The sequence below is a fragment of the Natator depressus genome, chromosome 2 (assembly GCF_965152275.1).
Source record: "Natator depressus isolate rNatDep1 chromosome 2, rNatDep2.hap1, whole genome shotgun sequence".
Lineage (NCBI taxonomy): Eukaryota > Metazoa > Chordata > Testudines > Cheloniidae > Natator > Natator depressus.
In genome coordinates, this window is record NC_134235.1 from 229,578,722 (window position 1) to 229,597,815 (window position 19,094).

The 19,094-nt window shown below is 40.5% G+C and overlaps 1 protein-coding gene across 1 annotated transcript in view; it reads right to left on the reverse strand.

Moving 5' to 3' along the window:
* Nucleotides 1-291: 291 nt before the first annotated feature.
* PRTFDC1 (phosphoribosyl transferase domain containing 1) overlaps nucleotides 292-19,094 on the reverse strand; it is a 66,006-nt gene continuing 47,203 nt past the window's right edge. The window contains exons 4-9 of the mRNA XM_074946102.1: nucleotides 9,258-9,323; nucleotides 8,171-8,188; nucleotides 5,118-5,200; nucleotides 4,626-4,672; nucleotides 2,189-2,265; nucleotides 292-1,497 (exon numbers count right to left, since the gene is read on the reverse strand). Of these exons, the coding sequence (XP_074802203.1) occupies nucleotides 1,450-1,497; nucleotides 2,189-2,265; nucleotides 4,626-4,672; nucleotides 5,118-5,200; nucleotides 8,171-8,188; nucleotides 9,258-9,323 (339 nt within the window). The 3' untranslated portion in view covers nucleotides 292-1,449. The remainder of the gene's footprint in view (nucleotides 1,498-2,188; nucleotides 2,266-4,625; nucleotides 4,673-5,117; nucleotides 5,201-8,170; nucleotides 8,189-9,257; nucleotides 9,324-19,094) is intronic.

A 19,094-nucleotide genomic window follows, 5' to 3' on the forward strand; every position in this document is an offset into this window, starting at 1 on the left:
ATTATACTATTTTGTATCAACAACATACTGGATTTTATCCAGTTAAGAAAAGTTTATGCCACAGGTTATGTACATAGGGTATGTTTAGATTACTAATTCAAATACAAATTTTTAAAGGGCTGTTAACGGGTGTGCAAAAATACTGAAGCAGTAAAAAAATCAAACAACTGTGTAATCTAATAAGTGTTCTTACTGTTTCTTTATTAGTTTAAAGGAAACTAGAGCCTAGTAACAATATACCTCATACAATTCAAAACAAAGCAGTTGTTGTTATAGTTATTTACTTGGCACTTGCTTCCTTCAGGAAGTTATTGAGAACAGTTGTATGCAGCACATAATTACATTTTCCAAAGTAATACAACAGGTAAATTAACAAACTTCTTTCAAAAATGCTGTTTAAGGAAAACAGAAAGTCTCTAGAGTCTGCAATATTTATGATGCTGACTTGTTTTTTTAGGATAATGAGTTGTTGTTATAAATGTTTACTGTTTTTATAGTAGGACTCTTCTAAACAGTTATTTCTGCATTCCCAAATAGGACAATTCACTATAGAAATGTCTTAACTTTGTAAAAATTTTATGAAAACCAAACTTATATTGGAATAACTGCCAGGCAAACATTAAACTTTTGTACTTTATTATTTTTAATTATGGAAATATGCCCTTGAAAACATTGTTAATTCTGTGACTTATGTCCCATACAAATAAAAGGACGCAGTTTAGAAACTGAAGCCTCACCACCATTGTTTTCTTTCAATTAAAATTCAGTATATTAAACACAGTTGAGTACATCCATACATATATGACACACCATTATCATCACATCTTGAAAGTTCAAATCAAGAGAGTGTCCTCTAAAGGTTTATTTCATAACATCATTAAGATTCAGTGTACACTGTAGTTCAAAATATTCTAATGGAGCAGATAATAGTGGTCTGTCAGAAATACACAAACACACAAATTCATTTGAAACCTAACAGTGTATGAATTAAAACTGAACATTAGAGTTGGATTTTATTTGAACTAAAGTGATGCTGAACTTTCTGGTTAATACATTTTTGCAGCATTACAAAATCAAATTTAAAACACAATGTAAAGTTATGGCTGAGCAATTGTATATGACATTCCAAGGTATACAAACGGTAAAAATGACAAATGATTTAGTGTGACTGACTAAACGTAGAAAAGGTGTATTCACAAATTTGTAGGAAGATAAGTTATTAGTCACAAGACACAGTATGTTGTAATTTAAAAGCCCAATGCTTCATATTTAGAGAAGAGCACTCACTTTTGAATACCAAAGTCAATATCCTTAGAGGAAACCACTTTTTATACTGAGATGAAAGAAACATAAGTCTACTAAATTAGTTTTCAGGGAGACGTTTCAAGGATTGTAGTCCAATTTCTAGTTCACTGAATTTACAGATCTTCAGGCTAGGATGCTACTACTTCAGACTTTGTATTTTCCTTTGCCGTTGTCATTGATAACACATATGTGCTGAAACAACACAACACAGATTGCAACAGTATAATTAATTACATTATTGAATTGTCTTTAATCAGAAATATATTTGATTTTGACCAGCTAAATGGTCTAGTGATTAGTACTCTGCACTTTAGAGACCTAGATTTGAGTCATGATCCCAATTTCTCAGGCTGTGTTTACACTAGGAATTTTTGGACTAATTCCCAACTGGTGAAGCTCCACCACTGGCAGTACCAGTAGAGGTGCTAGACAAGTCTCAGGCCTCTTATCACTGATTCACTGAGAACAGGGATAGAAGACACAGTAGTAAAACACCTCAGCTATCTGAGCCGTATCTACATTACATCTTCCACTGTTTGAGCTTCACTTATTGGGAATTACAGATCTGAAAAATCCTAGTATAGTCAAGACGTCACTCTTCAGGCTCATAGAAGATGGTAGTGTGCCAGAAGTGACTCATTCAGCTCTTGGGAGGTGGGGGGAAGAGAACTCAAGAGAAGGGGTAGGAAAGAATTGCTCACAGTGATAAACAATGACTCCTCTAGGAATGGTGTCTGAGGTTCTAAAGGGAGTTCTATTTAGTGCTCTTCTGCTGGAAGGACCATGGCCATAACATAAAGCCTCAAGGGAGAGGAAAATAACAGGCTCTTCAAGGCTCCAACAAACTGAAAAATATATCTTGTTTATAGCTGAAAACACTTACATTTAGATCTCTGAAGTGCTCGTTGTAGTCTAAGGCATAACCTACCACAAATAAATTTGGAATTTCAAATCCATAATCTATATGGGGAAAAATAAATAGTATAAAAGTAAATATCCATTAAACAAACAATAAAGCTACTTAATGTACTAGTTCTCTTAATAAGAAAATGTATACATACAGAGCCAAATTCTGGCTATGTTAACTTTTGGCCCTTAGAGAGGTACAAATCATTATCACTTATGTGAGATTTAATTCTGGTCAGTTGTGGCCCCATGCCACAGATTATTTGGGTCTGGAGCATGAATGATCTGTGCCAACGGGCGGGAGGAGATGATACACAGGGGCAGTTGTCAAATCAGTGGCATAATACACTGCAATTTTGTAGCCCTATTATCTTGCCCTAAGATATATCTCTGTGGTTCCAGGTGTGGAAGGAGCCAGAATCAAGGCAGAAAAGTTCTGCCCAAGTTGGGTTGCAGCTTCTTAAGCATGAATGTGTAAAGCCAATCTATACTTCATTACAGAGGAAACAAAGAAAGATTCTTTTTAGTGAATAATTCACAGGTAATAATTTATAGCCCTATATATGGGTCTATGTATTCTCTTTTGGGAACAGCAAATATTATTATATTACAATAGCATCAAAAATGTGCCAGGTGCTGTATAAACTAAGACCCCTGTCCTGCAACGAGTAAAGCACATGCCTAAATTTAAGTATGTGAATAGACACATTAAGTGAATGAGACTATTCACATGCTGAAAGCTAAGCGCAACTGTAAGTCTTTGTAAGTGTGGCGTTTAGTACAGGATCAGCGCCATACAGGAAGATCTAGACCCTGCTCCAAATTGCTCACAATATAAAAAATAAGGCCAGAATCTTCAAGACACACAAACAGGTGGGCATACAAATGTTACATACACACAAACAAGAGGGTTTGCATCTGTTAATGTCTGTGGATAAACTACCTCTGGAAGAGCAAATACAGCTAACTGGAAGAGCTGACACAAGCACTAGGGATGATTTAAGGAGACAGTGACCCCAAATATTTTGTACTCTTGGGATTAGTACTCCAGCAGTACGAATTAATAAGAGAACAAATCATATCTGCTTCTTGTTACTTTTTACTTGAAGTTTGTCATATGCACATACCTTTTTTTAACAATACGTTAAAATACGTGTTTAAGTTGTTCCCTAGGGAAGTGTCTTATTGAAGATTATATTTTACTTACATATTTAACCATAGTGAGTCCCATGAAATATATACTTAATATAACGGCCCAAATTCCATACATCAAAAGAGAGTCATGAAACCAAAATGATGTATAGAAAGTGCCTCAGGGTGGAATGACTTGGTCATAGACCAGGATACTATGCTAGAAACACAGGTCACAGCAGACATGCATTCTCCCTAGTGCAGTCCATGCCAGACCTCCAAGCATATATCACCCCACAATAGCCTCCCTCTCCCCCAAATTCCAAACAAATATCCTCCCATGGACAGTGTCACACTTCCTCAAGACACTCACCTACCCTCTTTCCAAGATCTCTTCATTTCACCATCTACCTAGTGCAGGCAGACCCCCTTTCTTCTCCTTTTCCCGAATAAACAGACACCTACTCTCCTCCTCAGTAGCAAGTGCTGGTGGGTCTTCCCCATGCAGATCCAGCTCCCTCAAATTTTAGCTCACATGCCTATCATTCATTGTGTCCTTTACTCTAACGAACCTACTATCATGGTAGTAGCTTGGTTCCTCCCCTATCATCTTCCCCCTGATCGACCTTATTATTCATAGTGTGGTATCAGCATTTCAAAGAAGTGCATGCTGACTGACAGCAGAGCAGCAAACGGCAGACAAATGATCAGAGAAAGAAAAAAAGGAAATCATGTGCTTTTTGATAGGTTACTTATAATTATCACTGTCTATCAAATAAACAAAACTAAGCTTTAAATAAGGATACTTGTTTTAACAAAATTGTTTTGTTATTGTCATCAAACTCAACAGCCTGCAAATAACGATGCTACAAAAGACATAACTTTCCGTTTAGAAGGAAACTGGTGGTTCTTTTAAGGACATAATGAGGGGTGGGAAGAAAAGGACTTGCTAACCCACACTGTTACCAAAGATAGAAGGGAAAGCACTTGCTTGTCATAGGTAAATTAATGATTTTCTTGTAAAGTTTTCAGCAGGGAACACAAGACTAAAAAAAAACTGTTTAGGGTGTTAGTAGCCAGGGTATACTAATGAGGTCAGACCTTCCAAACTGCAGCAGTCTCTATCATGACTATGCAGTCCCTAGTCTCACTGGCCAGGAGATTACTTATGGCAGAAGCTAAAACCCTGCACAGTGGTGGTAGAATGGTATACAATGCTACAGTTAGAGTTATGTTAGATTACTGGATCATGATGTAAAGAAAATTCTCACAAGAGCACTTACAGTCAGGTCTGTACCCATCAGGTTGGGATGTTCTTTTCACCAACAAACTATCATTAAAAAAAAAAAGATTTTTTAATATAAAAAGTTGGATTTGTCTGGAGAACTTACATCAAAAAATATATTCATTTTCTCCAAATATCTCAGAACGGTAAGGATTCCCACTCCATTTCTGCTTCTCCTCTCCAGAATATCAATGTCCTCCTAGCAGAGAAGAGATGGGCATGCTTCCCTACAAAGTCCATCAGTGCCACCACTCTTTAAATAGCTAACAGGTTAACTGCAAAACAGTACAAAAGGATTTCTTCTCCTCTTCTCCACCCCCATCTTAGTGACTCAGACAGCTGTCTCTGTAGAGCTCCCAGAAAAATAGTGTAGTGCAACATGATTAAATCAGACTTGATCCTCCACAGGAAATCATGTTGTGCCACCATTAGAGTAACCATTTATTTTCTTTTAATAGTTAAACATGACTTTTGTGAATATTTTACTCACCTTGCCACCTTAATCATCTTTGGCTTGTATTTTTCTATGTTATTAAGCAGAGCCTTCATGGTCCTCCCAGTTCCAATAATATCCTTTGCAAAACATGAAAAATATATTAAGGAAAAAATAATCATGGAACAGGAAACTTGAGTAAAATTAGAACTGTTTCATATTTTTATTTCTGGGGAAATTATGGTTTTGTTTTCTTCCCCTAATGTACCGGAAGTAATATCCGGAAAAAGTTGGAGAAGCGGTTCAATTCTTTGAACGAGGCACCCTCCCCACTGGGGTACAATTCAAGAGAAATACAAACCGGTTGGAGGATTGCCTGCTTTCTGCTGTAAAGAGCTAAATTCTGCCCTTGGATGCACTAGTGGGGATTCTGCTGACTTCAGTGGGCACTGCATACACATAACCATCAGATTTCTTATATCAAGCCCATGATCATAGTATCTCAGCACTTGTGCATCCAAGGACAGAATTTAGCCCTAAGAAGCATTTTGTCATGTAATCATAGAAATGCAGGGTTTGAAGGGACCTCAAGAGGTTATCTAGTCCAGCTCTAAGACAGGACCAAAAATACCTAGACCTTCTCTGAAAGTTGTTGGTCTAATCCGTTCTTAAAAACTTCCAATGATGGAGATTCCACAGTCTTCCTTGGAAGCCTATTCCAGAGTTTTACTACCTTTATAGTTAGAAAGTTTTTCCTAATATCTAACCTAAAACTCCCTTGCTAGAGATTAAGCCCTTTATGCCTTGTCCTACCTTCAGTGGATATGGATAACAATGAATCACCATCCTCTTTATAACAATCCTTAATATATTTGAAGACTATTTCAAGTTCCCCATTAGTCTTTTTTCATAAGACTAAACATGCCTCTTTTTTTTTTTAACCTTTCCTCATAGCTCAGCTTTTCTACACCTTTTATCTTTTTTTTGTAGCTCTCCTCTGGACTCTCTCCAATTTGTTCACATCTTTTTTATACTGTGGTGCCCAGAATTGGACATAGTACTCCAGCTGAGGCATCACCAGTGTCAAGTACAGCAGGACAGCTACCTTCCATGTTTTACATAGGACACTCTTGATAAGACATCCTAGAATAAGAACCCCTTTTCACAACTGCATCACATTATTGGTTCATAGGCAATTTGTGATCCACTATAACACCCAGATCCTTTTCTGCAGTGCTACCAGATAACCAATTATTCCCCATTTCGTATCTATGTATTTTATTTTTCATTCCTAAGTTAAATACTTTGTACTTTATTGAATTTCATCATGTTAATTTCAGACCAATTCTCCAATTTGTCAAAGTTGTTTTAAATTCTAATCCCATCCCCCAAAGTGCTTGCAACTCCTCCCAGCTTGGTGTCATACACAAATTTTATATGCATACTCTCCACTCCAAGTCATTAAAGTTAATATTCAATACTACCAGACCAAAGGCAGACTCCTGTCGGATCCCACTTAATACATCCTCCCAGTTTGACAATGAACCAGTGATAACTGCTCTTTGAGTATAGTTTTTCAACCAGTTATCTACTCTCCTTATAGTAAATTCATCTAGACCATATTTCCCTAGTTTGCTTATGAGATGGTCATGTGGGACTGAGTCGAAAGCCATTCCAAAATCATGACATACAATATCTACCCATTTTAATATAATTTGCTGCAGATTTTTTTTATCCTTTAGGAGAGTATGGGGCTAAAGCAACCCGATTACAGAACGGGCCTCACCTGAGAGGAATCAGGTAATTCTTGTGTAAAAAGGACCCATGGTTAAGTAGCGATAAAGCCCAGATGGGGAAAGAGCTGGAGGGAGGTTCCTATACAGGCAGGAAGCTCAGAGCAGGAAGTGGCCCAGAGTCAGCAGGGGAAAGTGCTCCAGGCAGGAAGGCCTGGGAGAGACCCTGATAGAACTTTCTGCCCCAGAGAAAGCGGAAGTCTCTGTTGTGTTAAGACATTTTTGGACTTTTAGTTTTGAACAACTGAGACCCCGGATGGGGAGGACCAAAGACTGAGACCTGGCTGAAGGGCTGACTGGATGGGTTATTAAGAAAGATACCACCACAGCACTGGATGACTGTTGGCAGGGGGTGTTAACACAGTGAGATAGCCGCAATGCCAAGCCTGGTCATGTGGGGTTCCCTAGTATTGGGGGGACTGTTAAATCACTGTTGAAGAAACAAGTGCTACACAATACCAAGGGTCCTGCTTTATTATTCATACAATCAATGGATCTCTTTACTTTTTGATTTTTCCTTCCACACTGACAAATTCAAAATCCTGCCCACTATTAAATTCCCTCATGTCACCTTCCATGCTGCTTACCCTCACAACTCTTCCCCTCATGGGCAGACTTAGCTGGTATGCTAATCACATACGGATGTGTTTACAAATATGGCCTATGTGGCTTTCCTCCCTGTAACGTATATGCTACGTTTAAAGATAACTACAGATACAGACAGAGCTTTTGAAGTTCCCTCCAGCTGATATCTGCTTTCCACCACCTCTCTCTCTCTCAAGATCACTGCTTCAAGCTAGCCACTTTCCTTTGAAGTGCTGGCATGATGGAACACTCCAGAATGAACAGTGCTGATACTCAGTCATGGGCACTTCAAAGAAAGACAGTCTGAACCAGTCTGTGAACAAGACATACACAGCATTGAAGCTCTGAGGGATATCCAGGACCATATCATTTTACCAGTTCCATCCCAAAGCCATGCAATCAGGGAGCTTAGGAGAGCCTCTACTGTCCCCCAAACTACTGAACCACTAGCAGAAGAAAGCAGCAATTTGTGATGACATCACTAAAAAAAGAGCAGGTGGTGCAGCCAGGAAGTTTCCTGGGCACACGAGACTGGATCCTGCACTAACCCATGAGAGCAGCACAAATATGGTGTCATCAGTAAGCCTATCTGAGGTGGTGGAGGGGTCAACACCCAAATAAAATGCTTCCTTTCTTTATTGCCCTCCCACATCGTGAAGGGTGAACATTATCACTGACAGTATTTTAGGACTTTATTATCTATGTATAATATTATATGACTAGCCACCTTACCTCCACGATTAACACACTCTGAAACAAAACAAAAGAAATTCAGCTATACAGGATTGTATACAAGAAGTAATGCAAAATGAATCATAATACATGCTAATTAAAATAAATAAGCATTTATAAAAAATAAATGTTAAAGCTAAATTAGGGCCCTTGTGCAGCTGTGCAACAGGCTGGGGCAGAAACAGCCTCCGTATTATTTTATGGCCTGAATAAGAGACAGCCCCAATTGCAGGCATAGCATTCACAGGCTATTGCCCTCCCCAACTGTGTGACAGGCAGCAGAGCTTGTCATCTACGCACGAAGGGGTATAGCAGCAGGTAGTGCAATTAGATGGGAGAGATTCAACTGGGAGTATTGTGCTCAAAATGATCGTATTAATGCCACATTTTAATCTGTTTTGCAGAGGAAACTGATGTTATACAATGCCAGTTAATACAAGAATAACTGCCTTTTTAGTGTAAATAACAAAATGGGTATTATATTGTGTTAATTCACAGTTAAGCTTACTTTTCTGCCTATTTTCCACATAGACCATCTGCGTAATGAAATCATTCTTCCTTCCTCTTTAAGTACTGCTTTGAATAGCTATGCTTGGATCAAAACAGTCTTTTCAATGAATCAAATCTCTATTTCTCTTTCATCATCAGTATGTTCAGCCATAGTGGAAAAGGAAACTCAGTCATACAGAATGCTCTTCAGATTGCCAAATACTGGAAATAAAATATCCTATCTGATTCAGTTAAGCAACTTACAATTCCCACAATTAAATTTTTTACAATTCAACAAAATATTAGAATCTTCAATATGGGCTACATTCTGCCCCAGTTATACCCCTGCAATCCCATTACACATAATGGAGTTACAGAGACATAACAGGACAGAACTTTGTTCCTTGTTTACAAAAAGAAATGAAATAAAACTACATTCATTTAAATGAATTGGTTAAACTATAAAAGTGTTACATTTCCAAATGTACACCTAATACAGATTGTGTTCTTCTTCCATATAGAATCAGACCCCTTTTTCCAACAGCTTCTTAGTTGATGTACTACTTAGTTTTCTATTTAAAATTTAAAATTAATAAACCTTTCCAGTCAGCTTTGAAAGATCATCTCCTCCTATTATCTGCATATCTTGTGTAGACTGATCATTCTGAAAGAAGAAAGATAATACATCATTAAATACAATTTAAAAGTAAGTGTTAGAACAGAAAAAAATAAACAGTTTTGGATTCTTTGGCTCCTGTAATTCCAATTACCATTATTTTTATGTCAAGTCTTAGTACTAATATATGGCAGAATCATTCTATAAGCTTGTCTCTTTTGGCCTGACAATCTTCTCCTTAATAGATTTCTTTCTCAACTTGTCTCTATCTGCATGTGAGATTATTTATATTTCTGCTCTCACCAATATATACAAATACTAACGGTATTTAATTTTTTTTTCCAGAGAAGTGATGTTCCCCTGTTCATTCTTTCTTATTCTGACTGGTCTGGAACAGTATCTTTGCCCTTAACGTGCCACATACACCTCTTACAATAAGAAAAGGGAAAAAACCAAGAGAACATCATCACTTGATAAACACCTGTAGTGCATTTTCTTATTAGCAGAATCACTATGGATATAGATAGAACGCACCTACAGGTGTTACTCGTGATGAGTTCTAGCCTATTTAAGAACCAATGCACTTAATTTATTTTGAAAAATAAAAGGATGTATTGATTTTACAGACATCCCTGTCTACATGTGTCTTAATCTCACACATAGGGAAATACAAATTTTAATCTTTTTTTAACGGATTCAAATGAAATGTGTCAGGTCAATTCAATAAAATGAATATTCTGATTCGGGTCAAACTGACCTGAAACAAAATATTTCATTTTGATTATACCATGGTAAATTTTGATTTTTGCGGAAATTGCATTTTTCATCAGAAAATCATTCAGATTGAAATTTTCCAAGAAGCTGTAGTCAAAACCCTTTAATATCAGTAGTAAAGGACTGGACCACACAATCAGGACAGAAAATTAATTTTTGATGGAAGTGCACGGATGTCTTAAATGAGTAACACAGATTAAAGTAAAAAAACAAACCAAAAACAAAAAAGTAATTCTAGGCCTGCTGAGGAAGTACATTCTTCCCAATTAAAGAAAGAGAATAGGTAAGAAATAAAAATAATCGATAGAGTTTTTGCCAAGTCAGTACAGGCACTAAGCTAATACTGTATAATTTTAGGGAGAGTGTTAATCTAACTTTAAGAAACAGCTGCAGAACCAGTATTTTCTTAACGTGACCTAATTTATTAGTAACTTCAGAAAACTGTACAGCTATGAAAAAATTACAAAATGTGCAACTTTTGAACATTTTTCTTATATTTTATCAACTTTTAAAAAGAAAACTATTTCCTTTAAAAAAAATTTAACTTGTTAAAATCACATGACCATGATTTTAAAAATTGGTGCCTCCAATTCGGTTTCTAAGTCCATAATTAAACACCTTTATAGGTGTCCTGTTTTTCAAAAGTACTGGATACAAAGATTGCAGGATACTCATCCGATATCCTCAGCTGGAGTTTACTAGAGAGACTCTATGTTATAAATTAGTGCAACACATCCCTTATCTGCAGTTCTTCACCATCAACAATATGGATATATTCCACTTGACCTTATATTTATTATATGCCTTGTGTGAGATTCTGTGGTGCACCTCAAAGAGAGGTATTTCTTGCAGTGCAGGTGGAGAGGAGCTATGTTAGCTTCAACCCACTTTTGCACCCTCCTGACCTTAGGCTGGCATAATTCAGACTAAGTGCCTATCTAAATAACAGCAGCCTTCCTAGACTACCTTATGGGTCACAATGTTTTCTAAACACTCCATAGTGCTACATGCTGCAGTCCCACCCACAAGACAGCCTTCTCACCCCCAGCCTCACCCCTACATCAGGACATGTAAAAGAGGGCCCTCAGAAGACAGTCTTACAGCTGTCTTTGCAGTTCCTATGCTGGGAAAATTCTCCCCAGCTGGATTGGGGGCTTTTAAGATCCCCTTTATGCTGCTCCAGCCCCTTTACCCAGAGAAACAGGGACAAAGTGGGGAGAGGATTGCACCCCTTACATTTTTAAATAAAAAAGTTCAGTGCTTTTTTCTTAAAAAACAAAGTAAAAAAAAAACATGCGTCCTAAGGAATTTTTTTTTAATACTAAATACAAAATGGAAAAGATATAGAATGTATTTTTCTATAAGTTCTTCATATGAAAAAATCATCAAAAACAAATAATAAACTATTTGGCCTAGAGCAAAATAGATTAGCCCTTAAAAATCAAGTGAACTGGTTGAAACAGCTATATAAGGCAAAGACATTGAAAATATCTGAAATGAACTAGAATTGTAATTGGAAATTTAATCACTCTTCTGGTTGCAAAAGCTGAGAAAGCCTTGTGATACACTATACAACTTTTCTGGAAAACTTAACGTAAACAAACTGCTCATCTGAAAATTAAATGAAAACACGGAAGATATTTTGGAGTCCTATCTGCACACTACTAAGGACTTGATTACTGAAAAAGATGGTTACCTTTCGTAACTGTTGTTCTTTGAGATGTGTTGCTCATGTCCATTCCATTGTAGGTGTATGTGCTTGCTACAAGCACTGGTGCTCGAAGTTTTTCCCTCAGTGGGATCCGTAGGGGACTGGCTCTGGTGCCTCTGGAGTGGTGTGCATATGCACCAGTATAAGGCATACTGCTGGCTCCCCACCCCTCAGTTCCTTCTTGCTGGAACTCCGACAGAGCAGAAGGAGGGCAGATCATAGAATGGACATGAGCAACATATCTCGAACAACAACAGTTATGAAAGGTAATCCTCTTTTCTTCTTTGACTGCTTGCTTATGTCCATTCCATTGTAGATGACTCACAAGCAGTACCACCAGAGGCACGTAGGAGTTCATCAACATGTTGATTGCAATATAGCTCTGCCGAAGCCAGCATCCTCTCTGGCATGCTGAGTGATGGCGTAATGCATCGTGAACGTGTGTACTGTAGACCATGTCGTGGCCCTGCAGATGTCCTGGACAGGGACATGCTCCAGGAAGGCAGCCAAAGATGCCTGCGCCCTTGTCGAGTGAGCCTTCGCTATCGGTGGTGGCACAGCCTGCGCCAACTCGTAACAAGTACAGATGCAGGTGGTGATCCAATTCGAAATCCTCTGAGAGGACATTGGAAGACCCTTTGTCCTGTCAGCTATCGCGATAAAGAGCTGGGTCGATCTGTGGAAGGGCTTGGTGCGCTCCAGGTAGAAAGCAATGGCACGCCTGACATCTAGAGTGTGCTGCCACCACTCCTCATTGGTTGTGTGCGGCATTGGACAAAACGCTGGGAAGAAGATATCCTGGTTGACATGGAAGTGCAATACCACCTTTGGCAGGAAGGCCGGATGGGGCTGCAGCTGGACCTTGTCCTTGTAGTATACCATGTATGGGGGCTCCGAAGTGAGGGCTTTAAACTCGGAGACACGTCTCGCCAAGGTAATAGCTATGAGGAATGCAACCTTCCACAACAACAAGTGGGAAGGGAACAAAAAGCCATAGGCTCAACGGGTGGACCCGTGAGCCTGGAGAGGACCAGGTTGAGGTCCCACTGGGGAACCAAGTCCCGGATCAGAGGAACGAAAGAGCCTTTTAAGACCTTTCAGGAACCTGATCGACATCTCATGCGAGAATACCGATCTACCCTGGATGCGAGAATGGAAGGCCAATATGGCTGCCAGGTGCACCTTGATCAAAGAGAAGGTGAGGCCCTGGTGCTTTAAGTGAAACAGATAATCCAGAATGGACTGCAGAGATGACTGGGTCGGGGGGATATTGCGCTCCAATGCCCAGCAGAAGAAATGCTTTTGTTTTGCCAGGTAAGTTGCTCTGGTGGAGGGCTTTCTGCTCTCCAAGAAAACCTGCTGTACCTGACTAGAGCAGGTTTGTTCCTCTTGATTCAGCCATGCAGCATCCAAGCTGTGAGGTGGAGAGGGGCAAGGTTCGGGTGCAGGAACCAATCGTGATCCTGCGAGAGTAGGTCTGGGTGGCTGGGAAAATGGCCACAAGATTGTTATGGGCAGGTCCATGAGCATGCCAAACCAATGCTGGCGAGGCCATGCTGGGGCGATCATAATGACCTGTTCCTCATCCCTCTTGATTTTTGAGAGGGCTTTGCTGATGAGCAGAATTGGTAGGAAGGTATTCATCAGGTCTCCTGACCATGGACAGGAGAAAGGCAACGAAAGTGAGCCTCAGCTGAGGCACTGGAGAGAGCAGAACTGATGACACTTTCTGTTCTGTCTGGTGGCAAAGAGGATAGCCATTGAGCATTCCTTTCTGAGCCTCTGGCATTGAGTCCACAAAGTTGGCCATGGACTGCCAGATATTAAAGTTAAAATGGCCAAGTAAGGCCTGATGGTTGGCCACTCTGAGCTAGAGGCTGTACGTAGAATAAATCTTTCTACCAAAGAGATTGAGCCTCTTTGTGTCCTTATTCTTAGGAATCTATCCCGGTTGGCCCTGTCTGTCATGCTCGTTGGCTGCCAACACAACCAGTGAGCTTGGGAGAGGGTGGCTATAAAGATACTCAAACCCTTGGCAGGGACATAGTATTTTCTTTTCGCCCACTTAGAGATGGGAGGCAGAGAGGAGGGTGTCTGCCACAGGGCCTTAGTAAAATTTTCACCACTCCCTCGTGTGCTGGCAATGCCATCTTGGAGGGGGCTGCTGCACTTAGCACATCAAACAGGGAGTCCGTGGGCTCCGCCAGTTCCTTGGCTTCCAGCCCCACATTTGATGCCACCCTATTCAAAAGCTCCTGGTGGGCCTTGCATTATCCTTGGGGACCATATGAGAGGGCCCCACTATCGCCTCATCTGGCAAAGATGATGATAAGGCAGGTACAGGTGGGTCTGCCAACTCCACCGCTTCTGCTAGGGGAGCCTCAGCCGAATTTGGCTGTCCCTGGAGAGTCTGTTCTGACTCCGCGTCCGAGCCAGGGGGTGGGCAGGAGACTGTCGCTGACCATCTTTCAGATGCCCCTGAGACTGACCAATGCCCCTGTGATGGGTGGGGAAACTCCCAGGGGTTCCATAGTTGCCAGGGGGCTGGCCATAGCCCTGGGATCAAGGTCCCCTCTGGGCCACTAGAGGGGAATGCCAACGCCTCCGGTGGGCAGGTTCTCCTTCTCGCTGTCCTAGCACAAGGAGGGAGAGACTTGTCTGGGGGACCAGGACGATACTGAGGCTGCCTCTCTACGCCAATCCTGTCGGCTCTGTCCACAGACCTCCTTTGGGGACCTTGATTGGGGTGATGGCTCTCGGTGCTGAGACTCTAGTGACTGGTGGCAGTGTTTGGCAGATTGGCGATGGTACCCTGGTGATCGACGCCTCATGTTTAGACAGCGGTGTCGCTTCGTTGACCAGGAGCGGGAATGGGAGCGAGAAGATCACAGTCTCGGAGTCCAACAAGGTGCCTGTAGTGATCTGTAATGGCAATCCGGAGATGGGACTCCAGGGACCGGTGTCTCGACCCTCCGGAATGGTGCTGTTGCCTGGGAGAATGCCTTGGATGCTCTGGGCACTGGGAACTGGTGCCATGCCTCTGCAGGTCTGCGCCAGACCGCCAGTGATTGTCGCTGTGATCTCAAGGAATGCTGTCTAGAGTCCGGGGACAGATGCTGGGAACTCTGGAAGGTAAGCAGACCCACGTCCGGGGGCTGGTGGCATTGTTCAGGTGAACGCTGGTGGAGCACCCCCTGTGGTGGGGAGCGGTGCCACACTGATGGAGACTACCGGAAGGGTGCCAGGGGAGGTTTACCCCTTGAATAGGGCACCTCAGTGGTCGGCTTGGCAGCAGCGGAAGGGACAATAAGTCCTTAGCGGTCTGAAAGGCCTCTGGTGCGGACGGCACTGCCAGGTGTTGAGTGCCTCTGCTGCTTCCCAGGGTGGTGGCAGGGACTTGAACTGGGCTCGACAGCTCAATTGGAGTTGGAGCCTAGCCACCATTTGGTGGGTCTCTGCTCTCCTTTGGCTCTCTCCTTCCATTTACAGGATGTAGGAGAACGTCCCCTCTGGGTTTTGCTTTTTAGCCAGTACCAGGGATGTGGATCGGTGCCGGTCAGAGATCAGTGCCAGTGGCACGCTCCACACCGAGGCCGCGGTGCTTGGAGCAGAGTCCGATCTTGTCGGGTCCGTGGCTGGTGTGAGGGCCAACTCCATAAGGAGTCCTCTGTGTCAAACGTCCCACTCCTTCTTGGTCTGCGGCCTGAAGCTCTTGCAAATGCGACACTTGTCACCCATGTGGGTTTTTCCCTAAACACTTCACTGCGGATCACTGTCTGGCATAAGTTTTTTGTAAGTCACAAGGTTTGAAGCTCGGGACTGGGGCATGCCCCGTCTGAAGGCTAAGTCCCATATGGGACTAACTATTTCTAACAACACTTAACGAACTACTAACTATACAACTTTAAACAACTATATACAACAAATTCACTACTAGGTACAGTAGAGATAGGAAAGCTTGCAAAGGCAAGGAGATGTTCCAGCACCATCGCGGGCAGTAAGAAGGAACTGAGGGAGGGAGGAGCCAGCGGAGCCCCTTATACCAGTGCAGGTGCCAGAGCAGGTCCCCTATGGATACCACTAAGGAAAAAACTTCAAGCACCAGTGCATGTGGCGAGCACACACATGTACAATGGAATGGACATGAGCAAGCACTCGAAGAAGAACAAAGACTATATATGAAATTTTTGCAGGTTTTAAATTTCACATCACAATACATCCATATGAACAGAAAGCAGCAATCTGGATTAAATCTTTCAATATCTGTTTTTATGATCCTTCAGGTATGGCATACAACCTCCAACAACCTCTTCAATGTTACACAACATAAAAAATTTCAAATAGGTTCCTGGGAAATTTTGAACCCTTGGAGATGGACGGAATATAAAACAAGCAATCTGTATAAGAAAGATATATTGCTATGATTTGAAGCAGCAAAATGCTACTTTCAGTTTCAGTACTTACAGGTCAGGTGTTTTGGCACCAAATGCTATAGAAGCACCTTATGGAAAAACCTACATTACTGGAAGTCAAGTATGGGAACCTAAGAAGTAAGAGAACCACTTCTAGCACATATTAGACCTATCTCACCAGAATAACTACAACATTTTTACATTGTGTTTCTACACTAGAGAAGGTGGGATTCTCCCAAATAAAACACAAATATACAACGGCTGTTGTGGGGAACAGAGCCTTTCTGGCTTCAGGGTTGAAGTAAAAGGAGAAAAAGATACCCAGGAGGAGGGAGATTAATGAAAGACTGGACTTTTAAACGTAAAAAAAAAAAAAAAAAAAAAAATCCCTTTCAGCAATTTTACAGGACTATTTCCTTTGCGTATTGGTATTTTTGGCTTCAGCCGAAAGGAAGACGCTGGAGCAGCATATTCATTGCTGGCAAACAGTTCGGTAAGTCTGAACACGAGAGCCATTCAGAGCACAGGGATTACAGTAGCCAATCAGAAAGAGAACTGCATCTTCAAACACTAGCTACTGTGACACAACTGCAAACAGTTATGTAAATCTGTGTTCTGATTAGCTGATAATTGATGTCAGAATACAAGAATATTCAGTATGGCTATTGGGAACTACCATGCAGTAAGTAGTCAATTCAGACACCCAGAATCAATCTGGGTGCATAGAATTGCATAACCATGAAAAAACAAACAGTCATGCATCAGTATCTATATATCATCCAGTGGTTAGGAAAATTCCATTTCAGTACAAAAATCTGATAATTTATTATACAAACCTTGAAGATAAAGATATTTCTCATACATGGCTAACTCATACTTTAATACAAATACTTGACAAATAGTGACATTGCACAGCATAATATAAACTTGTAATACTAATAATGCATACAGAAAGGCATGGAGTTATGGTTACCATAGGAATTTCACTTCCAAATTTTCTGACTTCTCTGGATTTGGAATCTCAAATTAACATTGAACTAAGTCTTAAGCATCAAAAATTCAGAGAATCATAGATGTCAGATGAAAAAAACTATTACATCATTCAACAGAAATTTAGTGTACAGGCTATATTTAGTTGCAAATCATCATGTTTGAATGGTTACCAACCAATGAGTCAAATTTTTTTTAGGAAAATAACTAAAAAGCACAAACGCAAAACACGATTAAAATTGATTATTTAAATCCAGGTTGCCTGTTTGTTGATTTAAATCATGATTAAAATTGGTGATTCAAATTGTTTTGATTTAAATCAATCCACCCTGCCCTCAAGCCCATACAATATCTGGTCTTCTCTGAACTTCCTCCAGTCTATTCAACTTTTTCTGGCAAAGTTGTGCTTAAATCTGAACGCAGTATGCCAGGTGGCCACAAAGAATCTCTGCTATATGACATGATGCCTTTGTCTATGCAGCATCAAAACTGCATTGGTCTTTCTCAGCAGACCTGTTGGTATCACATTGCAAAGTCATGTCTAATTTGTGTCCACTCTTACATTTAGGCCTCTTTCAGCATGCTGCTTCCCAGATTGCTTTGCTTCATCCCATTTAATATCTATGTTTCAGATTACTTTACTCCAAATTATAATTTATTTTTTTCCAACTGGAATCTCATTTTGTTATTTCCAGCCCATGTTTCTAATCTCACTAGCTACCTTCCTATAATGTCTATGTTCTAATTGAGGTTTACAACTCCTCCCCAAAATAGGACCATCTGGGAATGTCATGCACATGCTCTTTACTGTCTTTTCCAGAGCACTAATGAAGAGGTTAAATAAGACATTTCCTATCCCTATGGTACTTCAGGGTACCTCCTCTAAACACAAAATCACTGCCATTTCTCATTACCCATTGTTTACTGTCTTCTGGCCATCTTTCAAGACACCCTCTCCCTCTCCCCCTCCCCCCCCAAAAAATAGCCTGTCACTTACAAAATACAAAAACTAAAATCGGAAAAATCTTAAATCTATTCTGGAAATTTCAGAGACAAGAGGACTTCTCGTTTCGCCATTTACAGGGGCTAATCTTTCAGGGCCTGTGCTTGGATGTGCAGGGACTGAAGGAGAAAGGGTGCAAGAACCGTCTTCATTTTTCTGAACCCCACAAATGGGTCTGAAGAGCAGCCTACAGGGAATGGTCTAGAGGTGAGGCCACGGCCCTGTACCATTTCCACACTAGTTCTCAGAGCTGGATGGGAAACAATTTTCCCATCCTATGAATAGCTGAGTTTGAAACTTTTTCCCATCTCAAATCAGGATGAAAAGTTGAAAATACCCACAAACAGAAAAAAATGTTTCCCCCCATTTTGAGTCAATCAAAATGTTTCACATCAATAATTTTGAAACACTGTTTCAATTTTGACCTTTTTTCATTTTTTAACTTTTTCAGTCTAATTAGCTTAATTTTCTAAATGAAAAATTGTCTCAAACCAGAAATTTTCATTTAATATTGACAATTTCAAAACTTTTTTTTTAAACACATTTTTTCAAATGGTGAAATTGATTGATCCTGACCCTGTCCCATGCAGTTTCAGTTTTGACAAATTAGCATTTTTCAACCAAAAAAAAAAAAAGATTTGTCTAAAAATTCCCAACCAGCTCTAATGATGGGTACAGCAGCCAGTCATTTAGTCCCAAATTCCACCAGAGTGGTATTGCTCCTCACTGCACTCAACGTGGCCAAGTTCCTCATTACTGTAGCTGACCCTCTGTTTTTACTCAAGCAAAATTTTAACTGGCTTCAATGAAAAGCAAATTTGTTATAGCACTAATGTGACTGTAGGCCAAAGTAAAACAAAAACAAAACAAAGACTGAACTAGTGATTCAGTGTTATTTGCTAATCACGTAAATGAATACTAGTGAAATA